General features: G+C 42.4%; 2 protein-coding genes across 2 annotated transcripts; one reads left to right on the top strand and one right to left on the bottom strand.

Moving 5' to 3' along the window:
* Positions 1-1,240: 1,240 nt before the first annotated feature.
* Positions 1,241-2,167, top strand: BDB00DRAFT_904995 (uncharacterized protein; the record flags this gene model as incomplete). Its single annotated transcript, XM_053128581.1, has 1 exon — positions 1,241-2,167. One exon carries the CDS (start codon positions 1,241-1,243, stop codon positions 2,165-2,167), a length of 927 nt encoding a protein of 308 aa, XP_052972066.1.
* Positions 2,168-3,376: 1,209 nt separating this feature from the next.
* On the bottom strand, positions 3,377-4,873 carry BDB00DRAFT_880662 (uncharacterized protein; the record flags this gene model as incomplete). The annotated part of the gene is made up of 7 exons (XM_053128027.1): positions 3,377-3,581; positions 3,679-3,884; positions 3,959-4,112; positions 4,184-4,339; positions 4,457-4,493; positions 4,564-4,766; positions 4,845-4,873. The coding sequence occupies 7 exons, from the start codon at positions 4,871-4,873 to the stop codon at positions 3,377-3,379; spliced, it is 990 nt and encodes a 329-aa protein (XP_052972067.1).
* Between the last annotated feature and the right edge of the window lie 4,262 nt (positions 4,874-9,135).

Consider the following 9,135-nt stretch of genomic DNA (forward strand, 5'->3'; position numbering starts at 1 on the left):
CATGGTTTTACTAGTGTCGTCAGCAGTGTTATGAACATTCCTCGACCTCTACTAAGTGTTCACCCTCAACCTCGATGATCACTTATTAGATCCCCAAGTAAAAATATCATCCATCATCATCGTCTGAATTATCAACCCTAATATCAATCTTTCCGTTTATTCGCATTATTAAATTCCATAGTAAAAGATATATAAAGACCATAGTCTTTGAATAATGAAACATCAGTCAGATATCTTGTTTCCTTCCTGTATCTTGTTCCTCGTCTCTTCTCTCATCATCTGGTCTCCTACCTTCGGGTCTCATTCTTATCTTGTTCTTGCTGAAAGCGCCTAGCACATTCTCGTCCGGTCTTTCTGTTCTTGTCTTGTCTTGTTCCTGTCCGCACCTTACAAGCAGCTTGTTTCATCAATGACCACTGGTAAATAGAGAATGGACTACTTTTCATCGCACACAAAGGGATCCTTTTATCTTTAACACTGCTTCTTTTGACAGAGCATACTACTACTTAGTCTACCATCCAAACATTCTATCAGTGATCAAACAAAACGTAAGTGATAAATCGTGTATCAGTTATGCCCAAATTCATCACGCAATTTAAATGAAGGACCTTGTATAAACAAATGGCATTGCATGAAAGTAATGTCCTTGCACCTATGACCCTTTGTAACCCCTGCAATTATTGTCGTTGATATGATGCATTTTGGTTCTTTCAACTAGAGACACTACTATGGCATATTACTCGATCAAGTTAAAATTACAGCAATGTCATGCACCAGTATTTTGAAGTGTTACACGTAAACGCTTATTCAGAGCTGTCATTGGCTGCTTTAAGGATTCTTATACAGCCTTCTGATTGGCCAAAATGTAAGCCCATGCCGTCCGTGCACTCCGTGGAGAGTGATTAGGTGAATACATGGGCATTCGGATGAACACGAACACATCCGATTATGGCGTCAAACGGCGTCGACGTATTATCACTTAACTCAGTTGCGAGATATTTGCTTTTTAATAATGAATTAGCAGGGTAATCCTTGCCATCTTTTCCACATTTAGTTCATACATATTATTTTGCCTTACTTGTCCCTTGCTACCATGCCTTACAACAACAACAATAATTTGTCCTTATGTTGGTATATTGTCCGACCTTGCCTTTGGGGAACAGTGCCTTAGCCAACTGACTTGTGTCCAGGGTGCCTTGACGCCTGAGGTTTTCTACGGAACTGAACGCCCTACCAACGTATGCCAACGCTGTTTCTGTTTGGAGCGTTTGTGCTTCAACTTTGCTCCTCTTCTGGTGGCCAGCGTTCCCACGCAACTCATTGGTGCGATCAATGCCGAGTTACCAACCAAGGAGGTTTTGCTACGGTTAAGTACCATGCTACGAGGTCAACACCTCATGCCCATATCCAGCTGCTTAGGAGAACTGTTGTTGTGGACCCTGTCCAGGTGCCCCAGTGGTACTTTGACTTGGTCCTAGAGTCAAGAAGGTCTGGTGTTCCCTTGTCTGGTGTATGCTCCCTTGCAGACTTGCAGTCTGGTAGGGTGGTAAGACCTACGGTTATGCCCCTAGGTCACACCATTGGTGGCTTATCTGCTGGTGGTTCTTCTGGTGGCTCGTCTGGTGGCGGCTCGGTTGCTGGTGGTGGCTCGGTTGTTGCTCTTGGTGGTTTGCGTCGTTCTGCCCGAGTCTGGGACCAAGGTGGGCAACGACGTCCTTTGTTGGATAGTGAGTCTGCAGCCAGTGCTGATCGTTATGAGTTGGAGTTTGATGAATCAGACTACCAACTCGCCATTGACGAGCTGCCTGGTGTGGCAACCATCTGTTCTCCTGGCCTTGAGGAGCGTAATGCTTCTCGAGGTGAGACACCTCCATCACTACTTGTTGCTGTTACTTCCTTGGAGGCACCTGTCATCAATACTGATACGTCCTCTTCTTCTGGTCCTTCCGTTGGTGGTCTTGTTGGTTCTGGTTCTGGTTCTGGTCCCCACCCCCTCCAAAACAACCCTGAGGGTTCTGTGGTGGTGGAGACCCCTCCTCATAATGAGGGGGGTGGCCTCCGAGTTCGTGGTGGCCTGGTGTCTCTGGTCTTGCCTGCCTTGCCTGATGGGCGGTCTCCGGTCTTGCGCGAGGAGGCCAATGGTGCTTTGGTAGTAAATTTTCTTTGAGCTTGCCCATAAGTTGTAATAAAATCTTGGTAATTGCCCAAATTTGCTGTTGGTTTCCATGTTGCTTCATGAACAGGATAGCCTTTCCACTCGATAAGGTACTCTACTCTTCTGCCGCGAGTTCGTTTATCAATAATGAATTCGATTTCATATTCTTCTTGATCTTCGACCAATAATGGCGGCGGTCTTAGTGGTTGCCTATCCGTAAATGGCTGTATATAGGGCTTGAGTGTATGCACATGGAAAACATTATGGGCCTTGATGTTTTATGGTAGTTCAAGACGATATGCGACCTTGCCAATCCTTTCAATAATTTTGTAGGGTCCTGCGTACTTGGCTGCAAGATTCTTCTTAGCTGACTGAGGATAGTTGTTTGGATCGATAAACCTTTGATCCACCAATACTTCTTGTCCATCCGGGCACGTAACTTCATATCTTCTGAAAGATTCCAAAACTCAAATGGAATAACAGGAGTAAGCATGCAGGACTTCGTCGATCGGTAATACCCATTAGTATTGGCCAGAACAATGTATCCATTTTCAGCAATAGCCCATTCATATGCAATGAACGCCGTCGATGATAAACAGCCTATTAATCTATAATTTTTGAGATAGTAGTGTATCATTGCCTTTTCACATTTATTCGCTGAAGATATTGAAAAACAGTTTTACCATCTACAATTTTAAATGTTCAAGCCTCTTGTCGAGATGTTCGTACAGTAATATTCTTCAATCAAATTATTATACATCTGATGCACGGCGTATATCCCAAGTCAAACTGAAATATATTAAAAGCCTACATACCCTCTCCCAACCCACGGTGGTTACTCCATCTTCTGTAGGTACTTGTCAGAGTAACAGGTTTTACCATAAAATATAATAAAGCCAATTTTTTTACGTATACATAAATGATTGTCGATTTACAGAATAAGTCGTCAATGTAGAGGATATAAAATGATGTACGCATCTCAGGAGGTATACTGTAATGATGCGGCATTTTGTGATGATGGTTGAAACGTTATATGTTACTATTACTACTTAGTGTTCATCAGACTCAGGCTTGCCTCACCTTCGTTTTTTACTAGTTGATTCAGTAAATGCCGTAACGTCTTCTTATCATTCATTAACTATATAAACTTACCGTTGATATTGTGGCCGAGGACGTGAGTCTTGGGCAAAATCGCTCGTTTTCGTTCAGCTACCGCAATGATCATGTTTTAAGAACTGAAGGCATCTTGATCATGCTATCCTTGAAATCTTTCGTTTCATCAACCTGTCCTCCGATTTCCAAGCAGCCGAGCTCGATATTGCTGATCTTGTATATGGTGTCTGTACGACTGCCCATCTTTTTGTTCGCTATGGGCTCAATTGCCGATAGTTTTCGCTTGGTGTTTCTAGCCGCTGCGTTGGCCTCGCTAGACATCTCTTAGCTTTTTGAAAACTAAGATGTTGGAATAAGTGCTGTTATGTATTGCCTAATATCGGTACAACAACTTACCCGAGTGCCATTACTTCAGTGCGGTCGAAAACCGTGTTGACAAAGCCCACAAGTAGTATAGCTTATCACTTTTTAAAAGCGAGCTTGTCGGTTCTGATGTTGAATCAATGAAATACTTTGCTGTGTCCATCACACTCAGCGCCAACCATGCTAGCAACGGTTCAGTAACTATATTGTAGTCGAGTTTTCTTGCAAGATTGTATGCGTCGACTGCACTTGTCTATACATATACAAAGTTGGTACTGTATTAACAAGAAATAAAAATGTTTCCAGCCTCCAACGACATTATATTACCATCTTCCGGGGTTCGCTTATTTTTGGTGCCAATTCTTGTGGAATTTCCGGAAGAATAGGATCACCAAATGATCGCATCTCGTCAAGTTCTTCTTTGCTGAAAACGTCTCCCCAATGTTTATCCGCTAGATCGATAATTAGCGATTGGTAGAGGCTACATACGTGATATATTAGACGTAATTATGTAGGCCATTCCTTCTACGTGTCTTAGCGATATATACTTACTGGTAGAAGTGGCACTTGACAGCAAAACCATGGATTTTTTCTTCTACAGATTTTGGCTTTTCACCCGTTTCTTTCGCCCTAGCTTTTGTGGCCTCCAAAACCCAGTATTCTCTTTCATTCCAATCAGCCAGCATATTTTCAATCTTCTTTTTGTCGCTATGATATCCAACAAGAGGATTATGTGATGCTGCGGGGACGACGCGGTTTTTTTGGAACTGGTTGTTGTGCTGGCTGAAGTTTTGGATGTTTTAAACACCACCTTGCGATGGATACGTGTTTGTATCGTTTTCCAACTGGGTTTTTTCGAGGACTTCATAAGAATTGTCACGAAGATGTTGTTAGAGAATCTAACCTACTAGTTTCTTTACCTTTTTTCTTACCCACCAAGGTTATATTCAATGATTTTGCGCAAAGTAACACGTTGTTCGTCCAGTCACATTGATATTGCGGCTTCGATTCGGAGTATGTGTCCATAATAATATCTTCCAACTGGTCAATGATCTCTTGGAGATGAATCTGTTTACCCGTCGCTAGATCGCGTTGTACCGGGACAATGGCTAAATAGGATCGTCGGGTCACGCCTCTATATGTTAATAACGTATCTAGGCGCGTAAAAATTGACGCTGTATTAGATACGCAGTTGCCTACAAGAGAAACTAACCGTAGCTGTCTGTCATCGAGCTTAACCATAGCAACAGGCTGGTGGTTAGGAGGCAATTGCGAACTAGATGCAAGCGAGCTTTTTAGGAGGTAATTTCGTTTCTAGGAAACTCAAATATAACTAGAATTCAATTTAAATTTTGCTTTGGCCGAAGAGCAGAACTTCCACCTGGTTTGTGTATCCCTGTTACAACTTCGCGTAAGCCTCTTAATACATGTCTATTATACTCAACGTTGTCCGTTTTAGTATATCATATATTGTTATGTTGTGCATTATTAAGAGCTCGAAAACTGCACATACCCATTGTGATTTTTTCATATACGAAATGTCCCTTCCTCTTCTCTTTCCTTTATTATACTAAAACATTTCATCATTTGGTGCGTTTGGGCTAAACTTCTAGTTTTTGTCACCAGTACGTTTAAAAGTTTGGGTTTTTTATTATTTTACATCTCTGATGAACACTGCGTCTTGGGGGGGGCAGCTCGAGACAGATAGAGGGAGTATAACGAAGTAAAACCCTGTAAAGGAAAACAGGGAAAAGGCTATGGGATTTCTCACCAGTACAGTGTTTTGCGTTCAAAGTATCGATTTTTCAGGCTCTACCAATATAAATTTTAGAGATCAATATAGTTTTTACACATTAAGTATAATGCTTTGCTTAACTAGTGTAGATGTCAGGAATATAATCCAAAACAAAGTCATCAACAATGAAAAGATGTATGTAAGCGTCGAAAGATTTTTATTTAGAGTATAGAATACATGCTAAAATGTCGTTGGTAGTGACGAATCCGGTCATAATAGTTTGCATAGCAATGTTTTAGCAGTTTGCTGAATCACATCGGTCAGCACCTTGTCTTGCAAACTAAGAGGAACAGTCATCCATTCCCGAGTCCTACACAATCGTTCAGTGACATGAAAAATGTATAGCACTCCATCTGTCGTAATATATCGTAGATATACCTTTTCTATGAGGATTAACTTCATCAATTGTTACGTATTCTCGGTATCGTTTCGTCGCTGCACAATACACTTTTCCATAGCACTCCAAACATGGATTCAACCACAGCTTTGTGCCGGCCAGAAACCAAAACTCTGTATCCGACATCATTGCTTGTACTATCTGACATAGCAACACATCTTATACAATTACTCCTTGCTTTGCGTGATCGCATACTTAATTTCCCACATCCGTACCGAGTGCTTATCTATATTCTGTGTTATCCATCCAGACACGGAATATTCAATCATACCTTAACATTAGTAAACTAATCTGTACGTGGCTCATGATAGAACATAGTATTACTATTGATCACTATAAGAGCGGTTATCTACTGGATTAATAAGATACTATGTAGCCAGCTACAACAAGGATTACAAATTTAAACAGATCGTTTCCTGCCTCTGAACAAATCAAATTGGGAGTTCTGTGTGGAACAAGTAGATGATAAGCGGTTTGATCTCTATGGCAGTCAACAGTACATCATTTATATGGAGAAATAAAGTATGAATAATATAAAAGAGCGAAGCGCCACCCATGTCGAGAGGGACATATCCCTAGTAAAGCCCAGGAAGGCTATCAAGTGACCGCAACAAGAAAAACCGAGCGAAGCATCACCCATGAGAGGGACATCTCCCTAGTAAAGCCCGGGAAGGCCATCGGATGAACGCATTCTTTAAAAGGACAAAAAAGTAAGAGCTTCAACGCACTGTCCACCCGTGAGAGGGAGATCTCCCTAGTAAAGCCCAGGAAGGCCATCTGATGAACCAGCACTCGGACGCAAGCATCCTGTGAAGAAAAAGATTATGAGAGACGGGGAATAGTGGTGTCGCACGCACATGTTTCATTTGTGCAAAAGCTCACGAAACTACATGTTGCGAGGGCGAAAAATTGCTAACATTGTAATCTGATACTTTTTGAATCCCTCGAGAGTCTCTGATGGGTTTTCAGGGCAATTGTAGACTTCAAAAAGCATTAAATTATGAGTCCAAATTTCTAAAGTCATTCGCTAGTATACCCGCTTTTTCGATACTAGTCCTAAATGCAACAAGGGCTATTACCCATCCTTCCGCCTTCACACAAACGAAAAGACTTTTATCTTCTCATTACACTGGACACAACCGCTAGAAAAGAAGATTATTCTTAACTAGCGTGACAGACTATCTGTTGTATCCAACAAGGCTGATAATACTTATCCTTTGTTTCGTCATTAATGATTGCTGTTATTTCCCTCAAAATTTCACTATGATAGCGTTCTTCACGGATCGCATCGGATCGGATATAAGGGCCATGCGCACCCGATCCGGTTATGCGGATGCTGATGGCATGCGGATGTGGATCATACACAGGTATCATACTACCCGACCACTGATGAAATTTAAATCCGTCGTATTTTCCAAATTTGCGCAGGAATGACAGCCTTCCACTGTATGCTTTCAGTCAACTAGATCAAACAATTGTTCGATAATGTGCTCCAGTTGCTATCCCTATTCCGCTACAAATGGGGATTAACGTTCGCATTATCTATTTTAGGACTGACCCCAGCAGAGACAAACAAGTTTGATAAATCAAACAAAGACAGTAACGTCGCCAGTCTTAAAAAACAATATCCGTAAGTTCAAAGACAATAAAATTGAACCCAACAACAAACGTTAATCATCTGGCCTTAATAATGGACGGAGCCAATGCTGCAAAGATACTGCAGGGCCATGTAATACCGTGAAGCGAATCAAAATATCGGAAGAACCAACTCGGCGAGCTCTATGATGTACATCAGCTTACTGCCATGCAAGGGGTCAGAGATGCTTGAGAGTTAGTCTCACATGAAACATTCAAATATTGCTGGCGTCACACAGGATTGCTCAATGTAGAGACAGAAGAGGAGAAGAAGAATAGAGAGACTGCAGAAGAAGCTGAAAGGCTACTGTCTGATAAGCTTGATGCCGCGATTTTGATTACTCGCGAGGAGACATGTGGCGTTGATGGTTTTAATTTGATACCACATGAAGAATCGGAGGGTATCCATGCACCAAATTCTTTCGACGACCTCGTTAACGATCTCTCTTCCTCCAAACCGTCTCCGAGCTCTCCTTCCTGCACCACATTCTTCTCCATCTCTTCTTTTTTCATTCGATCAACGATCTCCTATTGCTTCTTCTCGTAGTACCATCTTTGAGCAGGACTAAGAGAGTCCAAATCCTTGCTCATGATTGCTTCTTCTCTTGCCAGTCGCGCCTCTTCATTCGCCTTTTGCGCCTCCTCCAGCATTTTTTCCAAAAGTCTCCTTCTCTTTTCTTCCTCGACGACCTCTAGACGGGCGAGCTTCAACTGTTCACCAGCCAGGCTCTCGAGATCGTTATCTTCGGCGTGTCGTCTCTTCAAAGCCTTGGCTTTCTTGTTGCACATCCTTCTCGCCATCCATGCTGACCTCGTTGGCCTTGTCGCTGATGAACTTATTTTCTGCTCAACCTTCAGCAGAGGCGAGCAATGAGCATCTTGTATGGCTTATACCGTGCTTCAGCTTTGCTGTTGTACCTTTCGATGATGCGCTGTTTCTATTACATGAACTTTATCAGAAAGAAAGGAACTTCTCGAATCTGTTATATGGATATTAATGTGCAAAAGACTACCTTGTCATCATTGGCCTCGCCACTTTTTCGTGGCCCTCTCTCAATAAAGGCCACGGTCGCTGCATATCTCGCGATTTGCGCGCTGATGATTTCCCAACGACCTTCGAGGGTGCGGTTCTTGTCATTGCCGCCTTTTTCAAACTCTTCAAAAACGCGTTGCCAAAACGGTTTGGAATCTTGGTTGATGCCAACTTTTTCATTCTTGTTGACGAGAAGGTAGGCTTGGACCAAGAGCTGATCTTCGTCATTGCGCCACCAAGCACCTTTCGTCTTTTTTTGGTCGGCAGTTACGACAGGGGAGGCAGCGGTAGCGTTTCGGTTTGAGGAAAGGGTGGTTTCGGGGGGAGAAGTGACCGTGGTCGTAGACATGGGAATGCTGTTGTCGTTGTTGGTGTTCATACTGTTTAAGAATTGTTTTAAAAGAGAAGGGGGGGTTTACAGGAGCTCAGACAGGGCCAGTTACTCATTTTTACAGATAATTTTTCACCTTTCTCTCTAGTACTTTTAAACCACGCTTCCCTGTTCGTCACCGCGGTTCCCTTTTCGTCACTCATCCAAAAAGGGTCTGTCATTGTCATTTTGCTTCCCCTGCTTAATCGTGTCCGACATAGGTTTATTAGACGGATGCGTAGCATAGGTATATGAGTATCATCTAATTGAGTAG

The sequence above is a fragment of the Zychaea mexicana genome (assembly GCF_025766255.1).
Source record: "Zychaea mexicana strain RSA 1403 chromosome Unknown BDB00scaffold_309, whole genome shotgun sequence".
NCBI classification, from domain to species: domain Eukaryota; kingdom Fungi; phylum Mucoromycota; class Mucoromycetes; order Mucorales; family Lichtheimiaceae; genus Zychaea; species Zychaea mexicana.